Source organism: Ovis aries, chromosome 2 (assembly GCF_016772045.2).
Source record: "Ovis aries strain OAR_USU_Benz2616 breed Rambouillet chromosome 2, ARS-UI_Ramb_v3.0, whole genome shotgun sequence".
Classification (NCBI taxonomy): Eukaryota; Metazoa; Chordata; class Mammalia; order Artiodactyla; family Bovidae; genus Ovis; species Ovis aries.
Window position 1 is genome coordinate 178,311,057 of NC_056055.1, and position 25,167 is coordinate 178,336,223.

The window sequence follows — 25,167 nt, forward strand, 5'->3', positions numbered from 1 at the left end:
TATTTAACTGCGAAGGATAGTGTAATCAAATAGACCAAAAGGTATTTTAGAACCCAACTTATATAACATGTCTGGTACCAAGACAGCTATTGTGTTGGGTTATTTTTGAAATAAAGTTTGTTTGGCATCAGTGCCAGCCAGATACCCAGAATGAGGCAGCTTGACTGATAAAGATACTGACTTTTAAAATGAAAACTGGAGAAGCTAAGTAATCAATATGACCTTGACTACTCATAAGCCAAATATCTTATGGAAATGATGCAAAGACCCTGTGAGCTCCTTAGCCTGACAGAAAGGCTTGAAATAATATTTTAAGAAAATCAAGAGCAGCCATCTCCTGGACCTTCTTTCCAGATTAGATCTGAAATAAAAGACCCTGAGTTACACAATTAACTATTGATTTTTGTTGATCCATCTTTAATTCTCATAGCAATCGAGTTGTGTTTACACAGTCATGGTGGGCAGGCATACTTCACTTGGAGCAAGGCGCCTTTCAGTTCTACATTAATTTAAACATTACATTGTTCTGGGCATGTGAGACAAAAATAAAATTTGTTTTTATTGTAGTGGATCGGTGACGTAAACCTTCTAAGGTTAAGCCAGCCTAGGTGGTTCGTGAAGAGAATCCCTTTTATAAAGCAAGAGTCAGTTTGTCAATTGAATATATTACTGGTGGCAGGGAGAGAATAAAAAAGCCCCTGGATGCTGCAGGGTACTGGAATGTTGTCCAAAGTTGGCTGTAATTTAATCTCCTTACAGTTTCATTTCTTGATTTCACACACTCAGTAATATTTGTGGGTTTATCACCCAGATAGTCTTATTGATGTCTCTAAGAATGTCATCATTGTCCTGTTTACACTTTCACTTAAAAGCACCAAAACACATCACCCAGCTTCCCCTTTCTTCAGGAGATAGAAATCTGAATTTAAGCAGCTTTCTGGGACTGGCTCAGGCCAGGAAAGACTGCACTTGCTCGTTGAAGGACACACTTAATAAAAGAGTAGAGTCAGTGTTGGTGCCATTTATCACAGGCCTGATCTTTTCAATAACATTGCACCCCAAGATACAAGCTTATTGTCTCGGCTCTTGCTCCTGAATTTCCAGGAAGCGATGGCAGCTTCTGCTTCACCCAGCCACAGGCCAGGCCCACCTGGAGGTACAGAAGAAGGCCCAGGATGCTCAGCAGAGCTGCCCGACTAGGATGGCCGAGGGATGTGAGTCCACTGGTCTCTGCTCTTGCCAGAGAAGGGAAGTTGCTTTTGCCAAAGCAGATGGTAGTCAGGCATCCATTAATCTAAGGGCCATCCTGGTTTTTATGAGGCTATCCTGGAATCCCAGAAATCATGAGGTTCAGTGGTAAAGAACTTGCCTGCCAGTGTAGGAGACTCGGATTTGATCCCTGAGTCAGGTAGATCCCCTGGAGAAGGAAATGGCAATCCACTCCAGTATTCTTGCCTGGAACATTTCATGGACAGAGGACCCTGATGGGCTATAGTCAATGAGGTCACAAAAGAGTCAGACATGATTTAGTGACTAACCAACAATGACAGTGCTTCTGCTAGTGTGTCCAGGACTGGAAAGCAGTGTGGCTTTCACAGCCCAGGTGAACATCAGAAGTGATCTTATTTTACCTGCCTCTTCATCATGGAAAATTAGACATTATGAAAACTCAGCAAGTCTATGAGCTCTGAAATGGAATTATGTATTGAAAACAGACCTGATAGTGACTTTGTTCATTGATATGCAATCAATAGCAACTCCAACATGTAAGATATTGGGTCAGAATCTGAAGAAGAAAGAAGAACCAAATTTAATGCCTGGCCTCCAGAAGTGTGTCATCTAATTTAGAAGCAGGATGTGGATATGAAAAGAAACTATATAATAGAATGAATATAAGTTCAAGATTGAAGTGGGTAATTTGGCCACTTAGGCCAGGAATTCATAGAAAGACCCCTGTGGATGAGGTATTATAGAAACAAAACCAGCAGATGTGAATAAAAAAGAAAGGAAAGGATCAAGTTATAAAATGTAGTTAGTATTAAAAATGATATGGAATTAGAGAAAAAGAGAAAAAATCCAACTTAAGCTTGTTAAATTTAGGAGATAACTAGACCCAGAAAGATTAAGAAAGGTGAATGTAAATAGTTATTAGTTAACCTATGGAAAACATTGGCTTGAATGATCTTAAAGACTAAAAATGGGAAAAGATCAAAAGAAGATAAGCAACTTAAGGAATTATTTAAAAATTAGGATTAGGGGAAAGGGATACAGTTAGAACTTCGAGTTTGTCAGGATATTTGTGTTCTAAGTGCCATTATCAGACAAAATCAGTGTTACTCAGGCATGTCCAACTCTTTGCAATCCCATGGACTGTAGCCTTCCAGGCTCCTCTGTCCATGGAATTCTCCAGGCAGGAATACTGGAATAGGTTGCCATTTCCTTCTCCAGGGTATCTTCCTGACCCAGGGATCAAACCTGGGTCTCCCACATTGCAGGCAGATTCTTTACCATCTGAGCCAGGGAAGTGCATAAGACCAAATATTAGGCTGGATAGCCTAGTCGAACAGTTCTCAGGGATTCATCTCCTAATATATCTGAAGTTTTGTTCTCTGTTGACATCATATTAAAAAATTTTTAGCATGCTCATTCCATGTGAACAGTAACTTTGTCTCATGCACCTCCAATATCTCCAGTATTTAGAGTACTACCAGTACAGGAAAGGTGCTCAACAAATATCTCTTGAATGAATAAATGATGTTGCAAAAGCAGCATAATCCCTACTTAAATGTTTAGTAAATCCAGGTCCAGACTTGACGTAGGGATTGTCACTACTGTGTTGTGGCAAAGCAAAGGATGGAACTTAGAACAAATGTGGATCCTTCCATTCTAGAACCCCTGGTGCTTACTGGGTAATGAGGAATGAGAGCACCTTACAATTGTGTGCAACACACAATATACAGCTTAATGTTTCTAAGTCTTTTAGAACAATTCCCATCAAGAAATCTTCTCTTGAGAAAAAGGATCAGTAAATTGGTACTGATTCTGAGTTGCTCTGACACTCGGGATTCGATATGTCAAATATCCTTGGGAAATAGCTTTATCTAAAGCAAAGGCTGATGGGCCCTAGAACTGAAATATGAGTTGCACTGGGAGATGAATAGCTTACACCTGAGTAGAGGTAACACTCTTCCATCCACAAATAGCAGTGTGTCTCTGGGTGAGTGCTCAGTCTCACTGGATTCCATGGCTGCTGCAAACCACCTAAATAGATTGTGTGCCCCAGTGCACTATGACTCCCAGATGGTCTACCAACTTGTGTTAGAAATAATTCCAGGTTGCCTAATTATTTGCAGGCTAATGAGTAATGCAAAATGCAGAATGTTTTCCCCTGGTTATAACCCTCAGCATTTTTGTTGTTGTTCAGTCGCCAAGTTTTCTCCGACTCTTTGCGACCCCACAGACGCAGCACGACTGGCTTCCCTGTCCCTCACTAACTCCCAGAGTTTGCCCAAGTTCATGTCCATTGAATTGGTGATGCCAACCAACCATCTCATCCTCTGTTGCCCCCTTCTCCTCCTGCCCTCAATCTTTCCCAGCATCAGGGTCTTTTCCAATGAGTTGGCTCTTTGCATCAGGTGGCTGGAGTACTGGAGCTTGAGCTTCAGCATCAGTCCTTCCAATACTTCATAATCAAAACTTTGCACTTTCAGGTACATTTTTATGATGTCTGTGATGATGGTGGTTTTGGAGATGTTTCTCTGGAAGGAGAACATCCATGAAAAAAAATAGTATAACCTTTTTTTAATGCTCCTCTGAGTCCCACCACCCCCCAAAACAAGTTTTTCTTTCTTTTTTTTTTTTTTTTTTCTTGTCTTGAAAGAGTAGCTCAAACTCTGTTACTCCAAGGTGAAAACATAGCATCGTTCTTCTGGAATACACAACTGGTGCCTTCATGCTGCATTTTCCTCTGACAAAGTTCATGGGCTCTTTACTCTGCAAATACACTGACATCTAAGCCAGTCATGGCCCAGCTCACTGGACGAATAGGTATACTGTTTAAGACATAAAATGATGGAAAGGTTAGTCAGAGAAAAATCTTTTAAGGCAAGTGAGTAACATATAAATTAATTTTTATCCATAATGGTGCCTATAAATGAAAGGCCAGAGGTTTGATGCCCTCTCTCTCTTCGGCTGGAATCATTAACCTGACACTAAGTTAAACAGATTCAGAAGTTCCAACCCAGAACCTGCTCAATGCTCATTCCTAAATAAACATTTTCGTTAATAGCATTGCCCTGGAAGAAGAAAAATAAATCTAACAACATGGCTGAGCATGTTCTGTTTAGTTAATTATACAAACTGCTACCAATGAGCTGGCTTATTTCCCAACTCTCAAGAAGTCACTATGAAACAGGGCAAATTTCACTTTCGGAGAAACTGACCAATAGTGATCATCAAATCTGATATATTAATTCAGGTGATTAAACTGTGTTTTAAATTTAATTTGTGGATCCACCTACCTCCTAGAAAACAAAAAACAAAAACTACAAGGTTTCAAATGGGCATTTCAAGTCAGGGCAATAATGTTAGAGAAATTGAGAATGTGTTCTTTGCATGCTGATAAAATCATTTTGCCCAAACTTGTGATTATATGCTTTTCCTTTTCCCAGATGCCTTTCTCTGCCATAGACAAAGTTTGTGATTTTCTCTATGTTCCTTTTTTTCTCTCCCCGCTGAGGGACCTTTTCTTCCCCATTTTCCATGTATGGGAACATTTCCCATCTCTTTGATGAAATAACTTCACTTTCCTACCATCCTTTTGGTCTGGTCTCTGAAAGTCCTTGGCAGCCACTGTTCATCTCCAAGCTGAGTTCTTTTCTTTTCCACAAGATATATTATTTTCTAACAACCCTAAAGCTTACTATTGCACTTCTCTCTGCTTGCTTTTTTCTTTTTTCCCCAAAAAAGTAAGCTCATTTTTCCTCTCTGAGTTCAGGGGTTCTAACAGAGGTCACTGGAAGTCATTGATCATGATTAAAAAAACAGTGATACAGTTAATACTGTACTCATAAAAGCACATCTCAGCTGAAAATTACTCTTTCACTTAATAAAACCAGTTTGCCCTGGGGATACTGAAGACTCTTCATGACCCCAGGAAGGAAACAGAGTGCCCCCAAGTGCTGAATCATATCTCCTGGTGTTGGGTGGGTGGAGAGAATGGTTCTCGAATACTGATCCGGCACATTAATTTTTCAAAAGGGCAAGCGAAGAGTAATGTGTCCAGTTGAGGTAACAGAGGGAACTGAACTCCAAGAGAAAGTAATTATCCAAGTTGGAGTTTGACCAGGTTAACCGGGTCAACGCCGCAACTCTCAAGAAGAGTCTGGAGGGTCTTCCGTGTTCACCAAAGGTCACTGTCTATTTTTACCTCTCATTCAGAAAGCAGCTCCACCAGGAATACAGTAAGAGGTGGTATTAAAGAAGAGATTAACTGTGCCTCTGAGAAAAATGACTTGAGCTGGAAGGTTTCCCTTGAGGTTGGCCTGCCCCCAGCAAACATCACTTAACAGAGACTTTGAATGTGCACAAATCTTCAACTAAGCGACCCAGTTAAAATACCTCCTCCCCATTCCCACAGGATTGTAACACATAATCATCTTCCTAGTGCCCAAGATTTGCTCATCAGGAAAGGGATAGAGGAAATCACACCTTCCACTTCAACTCGAAGCTCAGGATTAGCCAGCCCATCTCCTCTGTTTGATCCATCACCTGTTTATCACATCTGCTAAATCAAGTCCCTCCTACTGCTTCACCCATGGAAAATGCTCTCTGCCCAAACTAACTCTCTGCAGTCTCCAAATTTTTCATCTTCTTGGCCCCAGCGCACATGTGATTCTTTAGTTAAAACCTGCATCATCACACATAATGGGAAATGTGGGGTGATGGTGGGGCCATGGCCGTGACACTTCTTCCCAATTCTGGGGACGTGTTTCTTTCCATGTGGAAGGAGTTCTCCAGGATGACATTTCTAATGTCTGTAACCTCTGTTCATTCACTTCTCCTCAGGAGAAGGAGGAATAGCTTGTTTAAATAACAAAGTAACAGATGCACACTTCTATATACAAAATATTTTTGCTTTTTTTTTGCCAAGTCTCTTCAGTTGTGTCTGACTCTTTGCAACCCTATGGACTGTAGCCTGCCAGGCTCCTCTGTCCATGGGATTCTTCAGGCAAGAATACTGAAGTGAGTTGCCATGCCCTCCTCATAAAATAGATAAACAACCAGGATATATAGCCTGGGGAACTCTACTCAATAATAACCTATATGAGAAAAGAATCTGAAAAAGAATAGAGATATTATATTATATTATATATATATATATGTCACTTCGCCATACACTTGAAACTAATGCCATATTGTAAATTAACTATACTTCAATTTAAAAAAAAATAGCAAGTTTAGGAAGGGAACAGGGAAAGCTTGAGTCCGTCTCCTGCTCTCTGCATCCTTCCTCTCAAGTCATGCTGGCTGTTAGAAGCATACGTTCTAATCTGTTCCCTTCATGCTGTAGGTTTTAGAAGAAGTCACTTGCCCCCAGCCCAGGGCTACCAGTTACTAAGGCCGTCTACTTCTAGGGCCACTGCTAAGAAACTCACTTCTCTAAAGATAAAACCTCATTCTTCTCAGAGGCTTTCTCAATAATAAAGCTGGTATTTTTGCCTTCCATCAGCCTTTTTTTTTTTCTTTTGTCTCTTTCTTCAGTTCATTCAGAGCTAAAGGTGGGGAAGAGAATTATTGTATCACCTGAAATTCCAATAATGGATGCATAGAAGCTGCACAATTAAGAATACTTTAGAGTCTTGGAGTTTTATAGAATGGGAAGATCCTTTAAAATTTTTTTTAAAAAACTAAGGTTCAACGGGGCCACACAGCTAGTTAGTACAATGCCAGGATATGAACACTGGTTTCCAAATACCCAGCCTTGTGTGGTAACCCAAGTTCCACATAGAACCCACCCAAGATCTGTGGTCAGGCTTTTCCTGCCTGAATCCTGACTCCCTGTTTTTATTAACCATGTGTATGTGGCTAAATATTTCAACCTCTCTACTCCTGTCTCCCCATGTGTTTATTTTTTTAATTTAAATTTATTTATTTTAATTAGAGGCTAATTACAATATTGTATTGGTTTTCCCATGTATCAACATGAATCTGCCATGGGTGTACATGTGTTCCCCATCCTGAACCCCCTCCCACCTCCCTCCCTGCACCATCCCTCTGGGTCATCCCAGTGCACCAGCCCCAAGCATCCTGTATCATGCATCAAACCTGGACTGGCGATTTGTATCTTATATGATATTATGCATGTTTCAATGCCATTCTCCCAAAATATCCCACCCTCTCCCTCTCCCACAGAGTCCAAAAGACTGTTCTATACATCTGTGTCTCTTTTGCTGTCTCGCATACAGGGTTATTGTTACCATCTTTCTAAATTCCATATATATGCGTTAGTATACTGTATTGGGGTTTTTTTTTTTTTTTCTGGCTTACTTCACTCTGTATAATAGGATAAATAGTACTGTCTCATAGGGTCAGTATAAGAATTAAATGAGATAATTCATGCACTGCAGTCAACCCAGTACCTGACACATAGCAAAACACATTGTAAAAACACCTTATATATGTAGCTATTATTCTCTTACCGTATGTCTTATTGGACTGATTGTCAGTGAATCATTATGGCAATAGAGAAGTAAGAAATCTATTGAGAAAGGTACTGTTTAGTTTGTTCTAAAAGCTCTAGTCCTCTTGGCAAATATTAGTGCCCAGCTGAGGAATGATGCTGTGTTTGAATTCCACAAGTAGAGCTGAATCTCCTCCTGACACTTCACAGTAGACATACTAACCAATATTTTCAATATATAATCAACAGACGGAAACTTTCTCGAAATAATAAAACAGTAGCCTTCATCATAGAACACTAATCCATTGTGCTATTTCATGAATTTGCTACTTATTTCTCCTTGGCTCTGGGCTGAGTTTCTGACTGTACATGGATAAAATGTCTCTCTCTGAAGCTGATCTCATCATACATATATTTATTCCGGTTTATCACTTGAACTTTTCTGCATAACTTTATATATTCTCCCCATCTTTTCCTTATGAAAAGGGGACATGTCACCTTCTATTTTATTCTTCCTTATGTTCAGGTTGTTGGTTTTAGGCAGACTCTCTACTTCATGATTATTGTTGACTATTGGGGGTGGGGGGAAATGATATGTGTTTCCATTTTGAAAATCAGGAAACCAAGTTTGCAGGTCTAATTTCACCTGTATTTGAATTTGTATGAACCACAGTTTCCGTAAATACTCCATGTAAAATACAGCTGACACCAGCCTCCCTCCCCTTCCAGGCTGATGTAAGAGCAAAGTGAGATCATAGATGAGAAAGCTCTTTGGAAATAAAAGCTACTCATTATTTATAGCCCACGGTAGTGCTCGTCATTCAGTCATGTTCAACCCTTTGCGACCCCTCTGTCCATGGAATTCTTTGAACCCTTTGGGATAGGCATAGCTCTATGTTTCTGTGTTTAAGTGATTCTGTCCATTACAGAATCTAAAAAGGCAAGAGACAAGACTATCTGGGTAGCTACTAGACCCAAGAGAGACTGTGGAATATCTACAGATGAGGTAGCGGCACAGGAAATGGAAACTTCTTAGAATGCCCTCCTTCTTACTTGCTGCTGCTGCTGCTAAATCGCTTCAGTCGTGTCCGACTCTGTGCAACCCCATAGACGGCAGCCGACCAGGCTCCGCCGTCGCTGGGATTCTCCAGGCAAGAACACTGGAGTGGGTTGCCATTTCCTTCTCCTGTTCATGAAAGTGAAAAGTGAAAGTGAAGTCGCTCAATAAGTGCCCGACTCTTCGTGACCCCATGGGCTGCAGCCTACCAGGCTCCTCCGTCCATGGGATTTTCCAGGCAAGAGCACTGGAGTTGGTTGCCATTGCCTTCTTACTTAGTATACTTCAAAGGCATTCCAAGAGCCCCCTCTTCTATGAAACTCTGAGAATGAGGACCACATGATTATTCACCTGGTCCCATCACTTCATGGGAAATAGATGGGGAAACAGTGGAAACAGTGTCAGACTTTATTTTGGGGGGCACCAAAATCACTGCAGATGGTGACTGCAGCCATGAAATTAAAAGACGATTACTCCTTGGAAGGAAAGTTATGAGCAACCTAGATAGCATATTGAAAAGCAGAGACATTACTTTGCCAACAAAGGTCCATCTAGTCAAGGCTATGGTTTTCCAGTGGTCATGTATGGATATGAGAGTTGGACTGTGAAGAAAGCTGAGCACCGAAGAATTGATGCTTTTGAACTGTGGTGTTGGAGAAAACTCTTTAGAGTCCCTTGGACTGCAAGGAGATCCAACCAGTCCATTCTGAAAGAGATCAGCCCCAGGATTTCTTTGGAAGGAATGATGCTAAAGCTGAAACTCCAGTACTTTGTTGTTTTTTTTTTTTTAAATAAACTTGTACATAATTAATTCCAGTTAATATATTTTATATTTATTGGTTATTATAGCAAACATTTTTTATGCTCCAAAAGAAATGACAGTCCAGCAAAAAAGTTGCATTTCATTTTCTTTAAAGATAGATAAGCTTTAAGGAAGAAACAGCCTCTCTTGTTATCTCATTTTCAAATTACTAATACTTTACCAGAGAAATAACTACATATCTTGTCAAACATTAAACAGTCTATAAAAAAATTTCCAAGATACATTTCTTCAATTTCTTTTTTTTTACCTTTAAATTTATTTATTTTAATTGGAGGCTACTTTACAATATTGTATGGTTTTATGATACATCAACATGAATCCACCTTGGGTATACACATGTTCCCCATCCTGAACCCCCCTCCCACCTCCCTCCCTGTACCATCCCTCTGGGTCATCCCAGTGCACCAGCCCCAAGCATCTTGTATCCTGCATCGAACCTGGATTGGCGATTCAATTCTGATATGATATTATACATGTGAAACTCCAGTACTTTGGCCACCTCATGCAAAGAGTTGACTCATTGGAAAAAACTCTGATGCTGGGAGGGACTGGGGGCAGGAGGAAAGGGGACGACAGAGGATGAGATGGCTGGATGGCATCACTGACTCGATGGACGTGAGTTTGAGTGAACTCCGGGAGTTCGTGATGGACAGAGAGGCCTGGCGTGCTGTGATTCATGGGGTCGCCAAGAGTCAGACATGACTGAGCGACTGAACTGAACTGAACTGAGATTGATTTGATTGATTGATTATTTGACTAAAAGGAATCAAATTAGTTAAGGCATAATTACCAAGGGATTTCTGGAGACTATGACACTATCTACTTTGTGCTTGAATTACTGTTAATAATGTCATTACAGAAAGGACAGGAACATATTTAGGAATAAGCAAAACTATTTATTTTAAACTTGAAAATATATTCTCACCCTTTTTAGCCCAACTTGTGTTCCCAAGTACAGTGAAAAGCCCCACCAAAAAGTGAACTGTACAACTGTTGCCACCTATAGGTGGCAAGTGTAGTATATTAATTTTATGGTAATTTCTATGAAGCACACTCTACAAAGGAAATGAGTGTTATATGGAACCCACGCAGTCTTCATCAGGAATCTTTACTAGGTTTGTTATTAATACTATCACTGTTGTTGTGTGATTCTTATTTCAGATGCTCCCCTTAAAGGTAATATGGGCTGGTATATGTGAAGTTCTTTTCCAGGATAGGTTAAGCGCTTGGACTCAGCAGGCAGACTGCCTGGGTCCAAATCCAGATCCCACCAGGTATTGCTCCATAACCTTAAACAAGTTCCTTTCTCTAGCCTTGATTGCTTATAAACGGAGAGAACAATAATACCTTACGCCATGGTACTGATGGGAGAATGAAAACAGATAATCCATGCAGTGTGCTTAGCCAAGTGTCTGTGCAGAGCAGGCGCTTGACAGGTGTTGCTGTTGTTCAGTCGCTCAGTTGTGCCCCACTATTTGCGACCCGTGGACTGTAGCATGTCCGGCCTCTGTCCTCCGTCTCCTGGAGCCTGCTCAAACTCAGGTCCATTGATTCCGTGCAGTGATACCATCCAACCGTCTCATACTCTGTCATCCCCTTCTCCTCCTGCCTTAAATATCTGCACGATCAGGGGCACTTAATGGAATAATGTTATTACCATGATTAGTTTTCAAATCACCTTCACATACATTTGTTACCAATGGATGTGCACTATTGTTACCGACATGGAAGTCCAGCTGCTCACTCCTCTAAAGCCAATAAAGAGGCAAGCCCAGTGGAAAGGATAGTTTGCTTTATTTTGGAGACCAGCAGCCTACAGAGGATGAGGGGGCCGACTGTGGCAGACTCCTGCTAAAGCATTTATAGGCAGAGGGAGGGGGCTACATGCAGAATCAACACAGGCAGCTCTGACAGGCATTTTGAAATTGGTCATGGGGTGGTCTTATAAGCATCATCTTGATTGTTTTATGTATAGTCAGTCTTCAGTTCCAGGGTCAGTTTGTTCCCATTTTTTGAAGCCAATTTATGTTGTGGCTAGAGTCTAGTCATCATGCAGTTAACTTCTTCCACCAAATAGCAGTTTCAGTATCTATAAGACAGCTCGGATATGGCTGTATCATATGGCTCAGGATATTATCTATAGCCCTTGAGAAAGAACTAAAGGCCTTTAACTTTGCTTACTGACTAAATTATTATTGTTTTGTCTTGTTTGATTGTTTTCCTTTGCTTCTGTATTTTCTCACTTCTTTAATTAAACTTATCCTTTGGCTAAAATGTTTCTACAGACAAAAGACAGGTGGAGGACATTGGGGAGGGGAGTTTGGACCAAAGGGTCCTGCTCTGTTTCACTATTTTGTTACCATTCAACAGATCCATCCTAAGCACAGTCCTGTTGGACCTCAACCCCTCCTTATGTTTTAAATTTAAATGTTTTGTGACTTCAAAATTAACATACCTGAGATCTGACAAGACAATGTTGAGGCTGGCTGGGTATACTTCTAATTCAAGGAAGGAAAGTAAGCTACTTCATTGTTTTTATTCTTAGCTGGCAGGACTACTGGAGAAACCAAAGCCAACAGCTGAAATTCTGCTGATGCTAGAGAAAGCTGAATCCATCTTCCAGTCTCCATCGAGAATCTACTGATGATTAGCATTGGGCTAGATTTTTAGGCTGAAAACTGGTGAGAGAAGGAGAAAGAGGGGGTCAGCTATTACCTATAAAACAAAATCACTAGCTCAGGAGTTCAGACACTGCAAAGATTATTTACTTGACATATGCAGTGGGGGTTTTGTTGTTTTGTTTTTTTTCTTAATCTAAGCAAATAATTAAAATTAGAGAACTTTAAATACGAGCGAATATTGTGGCCTTAACTTTAAAATCAAAGATCTGGACCAAATCTGGACTCATGTTTCTGCACAGCAGTGATGAGCTAGATCTGAACAGCTGCTCCTGCCTTTACCTGAGGCACATGCTCGTGAGCTGACCGCAGTCCTCCCCAGTCCCTTCAGCTCCCCACACCAAGGTCGAATGCCAGTGGGTCCTCACCGTCACTCTTGCACTGATGCTGTTCTTACAGTCCAGAATATTTGGCACCCATCCCTCATCAAAACTGAAAACAGAAGGAAGACTGAGAAGGCATGTGATTTTATAGTGGGCCATTCCTTTATTTCCATTGCCTCCTCGGCCAGTGTAGGCTTTTGTCATAATTAATTGAAAGAACCAAACCTACAAGTGGGAAACATTTAGAAAACAAGACGCACTGTTTTTGTCCCATAAACAGTGAGTGTTTTCATGTAAATAACCCTTTCCTTGTTGCTTAGTCACTAAGTTGTGTCTGACTCTTTTGCGACCCCATGGACTGTACAGGCTCCTCTGTCCATGGGATTTTCAGGCAAGAATACTAGAGTGGGTTTCTATGTCCTTCTCCAGGGGATCTTCTCAACCCAGGACTCAAACCTGAGTCTCCTGCATTGCAGGCAGATTCTTTACTGTCTGAGCCACCAGGGAAGTCTGCAATTTTATTCAGCTATATATCCTCAGCACCAAAACCTTCCACCTGCCTCATGATAGCTTCTCTAGTGAGTGTTTATTGAATGAATTTGAGATCCACAATAACCGGAAATAGGCAAGAAAAAGAATTGTGGTTCTTGAATAAAGAAAAAAGGGAGAAGAAATTCAGGTGAGGAGGAAATTACATTGAATGCCCTCTATTTACCTACATTTAGCATGATCAATGGAGAAGGCAATGGCAACCCACTCCAGTACTCTTGCCTAGAAAATCACATGGACAGAGGAGCCTGGTAGGCTGCAGTCCAAGGGGTCACTAAGAGTTGGACACGACTGAGCGACTACACTTTCATTGGAGAAGGAAATGGCAACCCACTCCAGTGTTCTTGCCTGGAAAATCCCAAGGATGGGGGAGCCTGGTGGGCTGCAGTCTATGGAGTCACACAGAGTCGGACACGACTGAAGCGACTTAGTAGCAGCAGCAGGAGCATAATCAAAGCTTTTCTACTCCCTCCATGTATTTTTCACATTGTACTTTATAATTGTTTTTAAAAGAATGCTTAAAATTGGCACAGCATGAAAAGGGGCTGCTACATCAAGTTGTTCCTAATTATGGGGCCACTTTTCTGTAATCACCTAGGAATCTCTTCGTCAGCCCATCTCTGGTCTCGAGGTAGCCATTTCAGATCAAAAATTAGTTCTGTGAATAGTGCTCCTGTATGTTAGTAGTATGATGAAATAAACACCACTTCAAGGATGATTCTCAAATATTCCCACTGAATTACGCCATTTCCCACAGCAGAGAGACAAACGCTGTCTGAGCCTGCTCTTGGGACACCAGAGCCATCCACTTCTGTGTCCTTTTCTTTTCTCTTTCTATTAAATATTAACGGACTTCCCAGGTGGCTCAGTGGTAAAGAATCTGCCTGCCAATGGAAGCGACACAGGTTTGATCCCTGGGTCAGGAAGAGCCCCTGGAGAAAGAAATAGCAACCCACTCCAGTGTTCTTACCTGGAGAATTCCATGGACAGAGGAGCCTGGTGAGCTATAGTCCGTGGGGTTGCAAAAGAGTCAGACACAACTGAGCAACTATAAAACAACCACCACCACAAATTAAATATTTAGTATGTGAGAATTCACAGGCTTTGACTGTGTTCGCTTTTCCTCAGATCCAAATACAATTTCCTCATTGTACCTTTGACATCCATCATAGCTATGTTGGGGGAGGGGTGGGGAATAGAACTGCCTTGTTAGGGCCTCTGACAGGAGTAGTTGAGATGGTTTGGCATATTTGGGTGGCAGAATGAAAAAAACAAAAACCATACCGGACACCTTGTCCTATATTACAAGAGCATGAAAGGTTGCCCTGACAGGAATTCAGATCTTTTTCTCCATCACTTGCTGAGCCACCTTGGGCAGGTAACCCTGTCAATCTGAGCCTTGTTTTCCTCCTCATTAAAGTGGAGATGTGTATCTTGCAGGCTTCCCGGGTGGCTCAGACAGTAAAGAAGCTGCAGGCAATGCAGGAGATGCAGGTTTGGTCCCTGGGTCAGGGAAGACCTCCTGGGGAGGAAATGGCTACGCGCTCCAGTATTCTTGCCTGGAGAAGTCCATGGAGAGGAGCCTGGTGGGCTACAGTCCATGGGGTCACAAAGAGTTATAATTTACAGGTTTGTTGGGGGGTGGAGGGAAAGGCTTATAGATAAAGTACTTTCAGTGTCTTTTATATGGTGGATACTTAATAAATGATAGCTACTGTTATTATCTCTAAGGCCTGTTCCTGTGTCCTCCTTGTGTTTCGATGGAATTTTTGCCTGAAAGAGGAAAAGGAGATGGAGAGATGTGGTCATGGCTTTAATACTTCCACATTTGTCAGTTTTTGTATCTATGCCTCCGGTCACCTTGGACCTCGGGAACTACTTAAGCAACTGAATATATTCACATTTACAGAGTTCACCTACAATAATTATCAAATATGACTGCACTGTTTTATGAAGTCCCAGAGACTACCAGTAACAGCCTATAAGTACCCTTGTTTAAACTGGTTTTACTAGAACCTCCTGGAGGAGAGGTTACTGGGGTACAGAACTGTTAGTATGATTTAAGCCCTTGGGCCTTGAAGAATCTGTCCCCTCAGACCCAAGATCTCTTTCCAATAGCATAAGACTTGTGAGCAAAGATTCACATGACGATGCTTCTGACAGATTTAACGTGTACTTAAATTGTGTGGCAGTTTAAAGGATTGTATGCCTTTTATTTTTTTTAACATAGAACTGTCATTTCTGGCTGAAATTCAATCCCTATCCATATTTAGAAATAGGACAACTAATAATATTTAGGAAAAGAAAGGCATTTGAAACTTTAAGAAAAAGAAGATACTTTACCTGAACAAATTTCAGAAGGATCCATTTAAAATGAAATTAAGTGGCACTTAAATGATTTGCAAATTGGGACCTATTTATCTCAGTAAAATGATTAAAGTCTTGATTTATCCCTAAAATTGGTTTTATTATTACATTAAATTATACTAGAAGATTTGTTAAAAGACTTGTAGGTTCCTTCTATCCTTTTAAATTGTGCTTTATACCAACAATAATTGAATATTGCCTAGAATAACTTGATTTTGCAAAGAAATATGTTTCTAATATTTTCCTCGTTTTATTGCAGAAATTGAAACAAGTTGAAGAAACCAGAGAAGATCCTGAGAATAGATTATGCAAAATTTCCCTGGAGTCATTCAATAAATATGACAGCAATACTGTGATCTTATTAGGAAAGGAGAAGAACTCTCTGAACAAGGTTGAAGGACAAAAGGAAGAAAAAGAAAAAACTGAAGAGGCCTCTTTGAGTAGTTCTGATAGGCCTGGGATAGACCACCTGGAATCTTTGAGTGATTCTTTATATGATAGCTTCTCTTCCTGTGCAAGTCAGGGTTCAAATGATGTATAAAGGACTTTTTTCCCCCCTTAGTGAGCTGGAAACGGAGCACTTAAGAAACAGGGGTGGGAGGAGCAGGACAGGTAGAGATGACAACACATAAATGATCGCAGTACCAGAGCCTCTGCTGTCAGACTCAGAGCCAGCAGCCCACTGAGCTTACTTCCCTGACAGGGCAATAAAGATAGATTCTATTTGTTGTGTTCCACAAGGATTAAAAGTAAACACACCCAGGATACAGAAGTCTTAATTTTGCACTTTTTTTTTGAATACTTGTACAGAAGTTGTAAATTTTCTTGAAAAAGAAATTATATTTGTAGCAAAAAAAAAAAAAAAAATGCCAGCAATAAATGAATCAGTGCCATGCTCTTGAAATGATGTCCTAAGTCTTAGAAGTTGATAGTATATTTTTTTAAAATTCCAAATCAACTTTTTGTTCAGGTCACTGTCCTAGTCCTCAGATTGTGGGTACACTCTGTAAAATGAAAACAGGGCCTGCCAGAAAAACAGAAGGCTCTTGTCATCTCCCTCTCATAACCTCAGTTTGATAGAAACTTTAATTCTAGTGCAAATTCCAAGTTGTTGACAGATTCAGATTCTAGTAAGAAGTGTTATCCTGCTTCTATCGAAAACTGTAAAGGAACTCAAGTGCGACACTGATCAGAAGTGATATATATCAGAAACAATGTAGTTCTATTTTCCCTCCAATCATTTCCTTACACCCCCTTCTACTTCGTGGTTCTCTGTGATTCTCAACATTATTTGTTGATTTTTATCTTCCTGCTCTTTTGATTAAAATCTGATCAATCTATAAATAAAAGCAGTTCCCTATTTGCAATGTTCACTTTGTAAAAAATAAGATGATTGGTGCTATGAAAAATTCTTACTTTTAATATCCTTTTTTTTCTACAAAGTCTGTTTATATGTAAGGATAAATTCTATTTTAAAGGTTACTGTGTATTTTTTCTAGATGTGAACTATTTATAATTGCTTTTGTACAGGAGCTTGTAAACTAGGCATAACAAATATTTTAGGATCTATGGATACTTTAGTACACACTCGTTTCTTTAAAGAGTATTGTATGATCAGTGTTATTCGGTTAATTTGTGCAATTTGTTACATTTGAATTTTGTTGTCTTAAAATTGTGTGTCTTTCAAACTTTTTAAGATTCTTTTGTTTCATTGCTAAATAAACGTCATATCACAATGGCACCCACTGAAAGCTTAAAAAACCTTATTCAAGGACCCTTTGAGCCAATTAGCTGTTTGAATCTCACTCGTGTTCTAGCTACAGTTCCCAGAAGAAACAGACTAAGAAGCAAACGCCCTATAGCGCCAGAAAGAGTACTTCAGCCAGTAGTAAGATTGGAGTCTGCAAACTAGCCAGTAATGGTCAAAGCAGTTTTATCTCCCTGAGAGGTTAACCAGCTAGAAAGGAGAGGAAGAGATGGGCAAAGGGAGAGAGGGGGCCCGAGGCAGATAGGGAACGATCTCTGCAGAGGAATTACAAGAAAGCCCTTTAAGCGCATTTCCAGACTCGCTCTGCTGGCAGGACAGGCAAACAAATGATCAGCATTTCGGCCTGAGAGAGCTTCCTCCTAGAGGAGGCCCAAGGTGGAGAGGGACAAGGCTTATGAAGCCCTTTTCACAGACGTGGATGCTCCCTGGGGGCTTGGGAGGGCGAACGAGCGGGATTGGGGGCGGGGGCTCCAAGGCGCTCCCGGCTGGCCAGCGGGCTCCGGTACCACCTGGTGCAGGGCTCGGCGGTCAGGAAGGCAAATGTAGTCCCGCGAGTACTCCAGGTGGGTCGCTCGGTCGAGAAAGGAGGAATCGAGGTGCGGGATTCAGCCAGCAACTGAGTCCTGGGCTGGGAAGGCAAGGTACACGCGAGGACTCGGGTGTATATGCTAATTACCCGTGGCTAGGAGGGAAGCTGGGGGTAGCTGCCCGGTCTTTTCGAGAAACGGGATGGAGTAGAGCAACTCCCGTCTTCACCCCGATTCGCTTTCTAGTGGGAGTTCATCTAGGTTTCCCTGGGGTGGCCCTCTCCTGGGCTAGACTACCAGGGCGGTGTCACCGTACCCTTGAGCGGTGCGCTCGGCAGATAAACCGAGTGCAGAGCGCGCGGACCTGGTCACGGACCCCACCACACCCAGCCCACCCCGCCGCAATTGAATCCAATCCCGGCAACGACCGAAGGGCTTCTAGAAGGAAGAGAATGCGCGGCTGCGTGGGACACTCTAAAGGGCCTACAGGTGTGCAACTTTGCCAGACGCACTGGAGCGCGCCCCGCCCCTCACGGCCCCGCAGCCCCAGTCCCGCAGGCCGGAGAGACTCTGCGGCGGAGGAGCCTACCAGCCCCGGGGGCGCAGGGAAGGGGTTGGGGGCGCGTGCGCCCTTGCAAGCAGAGGGCCATGGGCACGCAGTCTTCCGACCTCACCTCCCAGGTCCTGCAGACTGCGCCCGGCGGATCCCCGCGGCACCTGCTGCGCCCTCCTCCCGCGGTTCCCTGGTCTCCAGCCTCCGGGCCTCGGAAAACTACACGCTCTCTCTACCCCTCTAGGCGTCCCAGTCCCGGGGACGCGCGGAGGCGGGAGGAGAGGGCGAGCGGAAGGGGGTGGGACGTGAAAAGACTGTCCCAGCCTTCCCCGCTCACCACCCCCACCCCAACTCGGCAGCCGTCACGTGGTGCCTGGAGTGGGAGGTGGGGAGAAGAGAGGAGACTTTTTTGGGTGCTCGGGATCGCCAGTAGTTCCTTCATTCTCCGTCGCCAACTCCAGAGACTCCGTGCTCTGCCAGGGAGCTCCAGTCAGAGGAGCGGCGACCCCTCAGCCCGGAGCCCCGGCTCGGGGGATGCGGGCGCCGCCGGCGGCACCTGCGGCTCCTCTCGGCGGCGGCGGTCGCCTCGGCGGCAGCAGAGCGGGCCCCAGCAGCCTCGGCAGCCACAGCCGCTGCGGCCCGGACAGCCTCCGCCGCGGTCGCAGCTTCTGATGCGCCTGCTCGCTCCCGGCCCCGCGGCTCCGGGAGGATGTGGGTCCTCGGCGTCGCAGCAACTTTTTGCGGATTGTTCTTGCTTCAAGGTAAGAAGACGAAGCGGTCAGTTGTCCGGCCAGGCGCGCACACCCCATCCACGCGCCCACCACCGGTCCTGTGCTGCTCTGGGTTTGCCCAGCGGGAGTTTGGCTGCGGCGAGGGTGTTCAGAGGCGCTAGATGGGAAGGTCTCCAAATCCCGCGCTGCAGGAGAGGCGGGAGCGGCGGATTGGTGGGACTCTGGCTGCAGATGGTTGGACTGCGCGGTAGAAAGAAGCTAGGCTAGGAAGGAGGGAGGGTCCGAGCCGCGTGGGATCTCGGCTAGGGAACTGGGGCGACAGACAGCGAACCTGCCAAGTCGTCGGGCGTCTTTAGCAACCCGTGGGAGTGGCGCCGCCGACAGGTGAGCCGCACGCGGGGCAGCCTGTGGCCGGGGCGCGCCCGGGTTGGGTTGCTGCGCTCGGAGCGCGACCGCTGTGGGGCTGGGAGGGGTTGAGCCGGGGGAATTGGGTCTGGAAGGCAGCTCGTAGATGCGAGCAGAGCAGTCAGGCTAGAGCGGAGAGAGGTGCGAAACGTCTGACTCCTTCCCTCCAGTACGAGACCGACTTCCAACCCAGCTCTGCAGAGCTGGAACCCCGAGCCGGAGCCCTAGCTAAACCAGCCACGAAAGTGGGGCAGAAATCGGCCGGGGATGCACGCCCACACAAACACAAGCACGCACGTACGTTCCCACGCCACAGCCACCCCTGCTGCTTCGGGGGAACCGTCCCGAAGAAAGGTGGGGGACTCGGGGCGCAGCGGCACTTCCTCCAGAGCTTCAGCGTAGGGAGCCTGCGAACCACAGCGCTGGAATGCCGACGCCAAAAATCAAAGAAAACCGAAAAGGCGTCTGCAAAGGCAATCGCAACTGGTGCCAAAATAGCAATTAACTCATTTGTAACCAATTAGCAATTAGGCAAATCTTCGGCGTAGACTGGAGCTGACGCAAGTCTCTGGAGCTACTCCGCTCTCCGGCTGCATGTTCCTCCTTCCAACTTCCGTGCGGAATGGCCAGGTGTGGTCTTTGTTTCTGGAGCGAGGGTCTAAGGGTCGCGAGCAAAATTCTACTTTATCCCGCAGGACCTTCGGCGGCCACGCCGCCCTCTACTGGCTTCAGCCGCAGTCGCCTTTCTGGGAGCCCCAGGCGCGAGCGCGGAAGCGACGCCGGCTGGGGCCAGTGGGAGAACGGTGGGTTCCCGGGTGGTCTCTGTGAGGCTGGGTCTGAACCCGACTGCGTCTGTCCCACAGGCTTTGCGTTGCAAATTCAGTGTTACCAGTGTGAAGAATTCCAGCTGAATAACGACTGCTCGTCCCCCGAGTTCATCGTGAATTGCACGGTGAACGTTCAAGATATGTGTCAGAAAGAAGTGATGGAGCAAAGCGCAGGTAAGAGACTGGCAGCCCTCCTCCTCCCCTCCAGCCTGCGCCTAGGTGGAAGTGAGGGGCCATTGCATTACAGGAGAAGATTGACTTGGATATTATGCACACACTGGTTTATCGCCGATTTACTTTTACAGTGCTGGGAAGATGAGTTCCAAGTTACTTTAATCTCATTAGAGTTAATTACCAGGGCTTCTCCCCAAGGAACTGGGAGGGGGATGTGCATTTAAATGAATGGCTCTCCTCTCTTTATTTACTCCCCTCACCTTCCTCTGCTAAAACCTGATCGGGAGACTGGAAAATATATGGATAACCAGCCCTGCTTGGGCAACTAGACAGTAGCCTGTGAGCAGTGTCAGCCTGAAATATGAAGCTAGTTGAAGTTCCCAGAGGTCAGCGTTTGAAAAATGTGTTTTGTCAGAGAGCCACGCCATATTTCTTTGAAGAACACTACAGGATCTTTATTTAATTTTAGAACTAATGCATCAAATTCCAGGCACAAATTGCCAAGATCTTTCAAAGGAATGTAGTTCCCAGTCCCACAGGCTTAGCTACTGGCAGGCTGACAGAGGGCCTGGGCAACCGCCAGGTGGAGAAAGAAGGGGAGGTGGGTCTTGCTAGCAGCAAACCTCCCTCATTTCCTGCAGTCTTCTCACTGAGCAGGAGCTCCCGGCCCCTCTCAGGAGTCTTTTCAGAAGTCAAAATCTCCCCTTAAAGTACAACTGGAACTTTGGGGAAATTGGTGAACTAGGGTTTCATTTCCAAGGTCAAATCGACGAATATAGATTTTTGTCATTTTAAAGATGTTGAAATGATAGATGAATAATATTCAGTGAACTCAAGCCCAGCTTCTGTTTAGCTGGCTGGACTGCACTGCCGACGGACCCTGGTGAAGGGCCTGGAAGGGTTAAGTGAGTCCTTTAATCCGGTAGCAGATTAATGCAAAAGCTCAAGTTTTAAAGCCAGCATTTGGGGAAAAACAACTTTGGGAATGTTGTTTTCTTCTTAGAGAAGGGTCTGGCTGCACCTTGTGGCTTGCCACTTAGTTACATGGGAAGGCACTGACTGGTCACTGTACTGTGAGGTGGGGTGTGAGTGTGTGAATTTCAAGGCTGTTCATTTAGGTGTGATTCTTTCCACCAGAATCATTCTTCTAGGAAACTGGAAACATAATCGCTCTCAAAAATAACTTCTCAAAGCAACATGCATTGTTCGGTTATATTGGATGCAGACTGTTAAAAAACCCAAACAAAACTTAGTGATGGGTCTTTAGCTAAAATTGACATGGCTGATTCTGGTGAAATGTTTCTTGTCTGCTTGTATTTCATTCCTGAGAATTTAATTCTGAGCAAAAACGGACTGCCCTTCAACCAGAGGAACTGCTGTGATTTTCATCAGAATCACTCTGAACACTTTATTGCAACTCTCAAATATCTGTAGCTTTCTTCCTGGCAGTAATTTAGAGGCAGACAGAAATGGGGATATGGAACTTCCTCGTCATCCTCCAGGTCATTGCTTACCTGGGGATCATGTTTCATAACCTGGGATATGATTGTCACGAGGAGAGGAAAGGCTATGAACCAAATTGCAGTCAGAAGAGGTGGCTTTCTGAGAGATATTTCTTGCTTTTTCAAGGTGTACTTTGAAGATGCACTTTGAAAATGGAATTTTCAAGTGTTCAGCTTTTCATCTGGCTTCCCTCTCTCATCTACCCCGCACTGATTTTTGTTTTGTTTTGTTTTTTTTTCTTTTTTTTTTTTTTAAAAGGTATCACTGGCATGATAATGCCTAGCTTCTCCCCCAGGAAACTGAGCACAGTCAGTGCCTGACCTGAAGTTGCTATTAGCTCAAAGTGGGCGCTATGTATCTTCAAACCGGGTTCCCCTGGCCACATGTCATAGGCTAGAGAGTAACAGACACGAGAGAAATAAGGCAGACTCAATTGTGAGGTGTGAGACACGGACACCGTTGATGGGCTCAAAGGAACTGGTTAGGGGAAGGATGTGAGCTCTGTGCACAGAGTCTCCTGAATGCAATAGAAACCAGCCAAACACACATTTCTGTGTTTGAAGTTGAAGGTGGGGTGGGCACGGGAGAGGGAGTGGACTGAAATGTCGAAGGCGTTTCCATTTGCATTCTGTGGTATTAGAGACCAATCTATTTAAGTGGTGATTAACTCTACCCTTGTTGGCAGGGCAAGAGAGCCAACCTGAAAACTGTTAAGGGAACACAGCTTAGTACACTCAGCAGTGCAGCAACAGCGGACTTCTGTTGTATGCTGCATGCACCAGGTTCTTTCTCTGTGCCTTATGTGGGGATATCACTTGAAATCTGAGAGTCCTCTTATGAGGCTCCTGTTTCTCAGGCTACCACCCATGGGCGTTTCATTTCACTGCAGGGTCAACTTCTCCCCACCTGTTCAATGATGCTATTAGATGTGGAAATCAGAGTTGTTTCTGCTTAATCAGTGATCCATATTGTTTCAAGAATTTCAGTGCTTTGGAACTGAAAGGGTTTTTGTTGTTTTCATTTTTAAAAAATTACATTGACTTATCTCTTAGAAAAATCATAAGAGGGGGATCTGGCAATCTTCTTTCTATTCCATCTGTTACAACAACCTCCCAAATTTTTCCTTTAAAAGGAGAAAGTCCACCAACTTTTGTACCACATACACAAAAATTAATCTATATTTGCATAAAGATTATAAGTAAATATAATAGAATTATATTGATAGGAATAAACCATAAATGGTTGATTTATAGTTAACGGTGCGCATCAGAATCTGAGAGTTTTGTTCAAATTTACGTCTGGGCCCCTCCTTGGACAGGCCACTTTCGGGAAGTCTGTGGTGGAGCTGGCCAGGGGTTAGCCCCTAAATTGAGAGCTGCTGGTCTGGACCAACCTTTTTGTGTAATAGACGAGTAAAACAAGAATCTGGGAAATTAGATGTCTGGTCCATATCTGTCAGTCAGTTGTTACTGAGCAGCATCTGCTCAGTAACATCCCGGGCCAACCCCTTACAGAGTAAAATATGTCTCCAGGGTTGCCTGCAAAGATAATTCAGGCAAAGTGCTAAAGACTTAGACAATTCTCATGCCCACCAAGTTCATCTAATAGGCTTAGTGAACTGAGTTGAGTGGACGATCCACAAAATGGATTTTGCAAGAACAGGAAAACGAACTCGAGATTTGTAAAGTCTGAGTGTTATGGCATTTTCCATAGGTAGAGAAAAAGCAGGCTTTAAAATGGGCTAAGATTTTAATGCACCAAGCAAGTTTGATTTTAAGTAGGAATGAAAGGCATTCTTTTTGCAAAAAAAAAAAAAAAAAAAAAACAACACAGGAGTGCAATATGCCCAGGCCCTCAGATAGGCCTTTCTGAATTAAGTCTGCAAACTCAGCTCTTACGAATTTTCAGGCAGGTACATTGAATTTTCAAGTGTGAAGTACATTTAAAATTAACCTTTACCTATTCCCCAGATTGGAGAAGGAAATGGCAGCCCACTCCAGTATTCTTGCCTGGAGAATCCCGGGGACAGAGAAGCCTGGTGGGCTGCTGTCTATGGCGTCGCACAGAGTCACACTGAAGCGACTTAGCACCAGCAGCATTCCCCAGACTGGCATTCCTATGGGGGGCTGAGAGAGTTTTCTGCTTTTTTCCCCCTTGGGCAGTTATCGAGAAATAAAGCGTGGATTATGGGGAGGGGAAGGCTCCTTTCATTGTCGTTACTAATTGATATTTAAATGTTTGCATAATAAATGACTTGTTCTCTCCAGCTCTGCACTTAATGAGTTAGTGTCTACTTAAGGCGCCACCTTTGATAATGACATTTCTCTTGCTCTGGCTTATCACTGCACTCCGTAAAATATTTCAAATATTGATTTTCACTTCAGAATAGAAGCCCCCCGCCCATGAATTTTGAAACCAGAGTATAAAGAATGGGAATTTGCATTTGTTTGACAGTGCAATCTTGTAATTAGAGTTTTTCCTCTTGACTAGATACAGTGAAAGGGGTATAATTTAATTTTTATAGACTAGCCAATTTCTGCCCTTCGTAAAATATAGCTCTGTCAGTGAGCAAAATGTTACAGGTTCTCCTAAACCTTATTTAAAAGTTAAATGCAGTGTATTGAGAGAAAGTTCATGGTCAGAATCAGTAACCTAATCGATCTCTTCACCCATCCTTTGCAACAGGCATTAATCTATTTGTCTGTTTTGCGATACATGAGTTACTGATTTATATGCCATGTTGCATCTACATTATGGCTGTATAAGGAATGACTATTTTCCTTTTGGATTAGTTAGTTGCTCATTAAATTGGGCGAGCATGGCTTCATGCCTTAGATAGATTACTTTAATGCCTTATCTTCTCATGAACTAAAAAGGGATAGCAAGGGAGGACCTGGGGGGGGTCTCTGAAACAGTCATCCACTCTTAGCAGAAAGAAGTAGCAAGTTAACCATGGTCTGTGTTCTCTGCTTAATTTCACTAAGATTGAAAATGACAGGCTACAGTGAGCTTGGCAGGAAGGAAGGGTCAGTTTTGCCAACCAATATTATATCCCAGTCCCTTTATACCTGGATTCTTTTATTTAAGGTGCACACACATGGCATATATATGTATATGCATATATCTAAAAATTTCCCCATATATATATATTTTTGCACACAATCCTAATTTTTGTGAGAAGAGGTGAAAATATACATCCTC

General features: G+C 43.4%; 2 protein-coding genes across 28 annotated transcripts in view; both read left to right on the top strand.

The window, feature by feature from the left end:
* NCKAP5 (NCK associated protein 5) overlaps nt 1–17,219 on the top strand; it is a 1,152,446-nt gene extending 1,135,227 nt beyond the window's left edge. For all 26 annotated transcript variants that reach the window (XM_060410117.1, XM_060410132.1, XM_060410119.1 and 23 more), the window contains one exon: nt 15,738–17,219. In XM_060410117.1, the coding sequence (XP_060266100.1) occupies nt 15,738–16,019 (282 nt within the window). In that variant the 3' untranslated portion in view covers nt 16,020–17,219. The remainder of the gene's footprint in view (nt 1–15,737) is intronic.
* A 1,094-nt stretch (nt 17,220–18,313) lies between these two features.
* Nucleotides 18,314–25,167, top strand: part of LYPD1 (LY6/PLAUR domain containing 1) — a 58,994-nt gene continuing 52,140 nt past the window's right edge. Inside the window, exons 1-3 of one of the 2 annotated variants that reach the window (XM_042244940.2) lie at nt 18,314–18,930; nt 19,058–19,087; nt 20,326–20,463. In XM_042244940.2, the coding sequence (XP_042100874.1) occupies nt 18,861–18,930; nt 19,058–19,087; nt 20,326–20,463 (238 nt within the window). In that variant the 5' untranslated portion in view covers nt 18,314–18,860. Of the gene's footprint in view, nt 19,088–20,325; nt 20,464–25,167 lie in introns of both variants that reach the window. The other variant, XM_004004741.5, reaches the window with a different exon arrangement.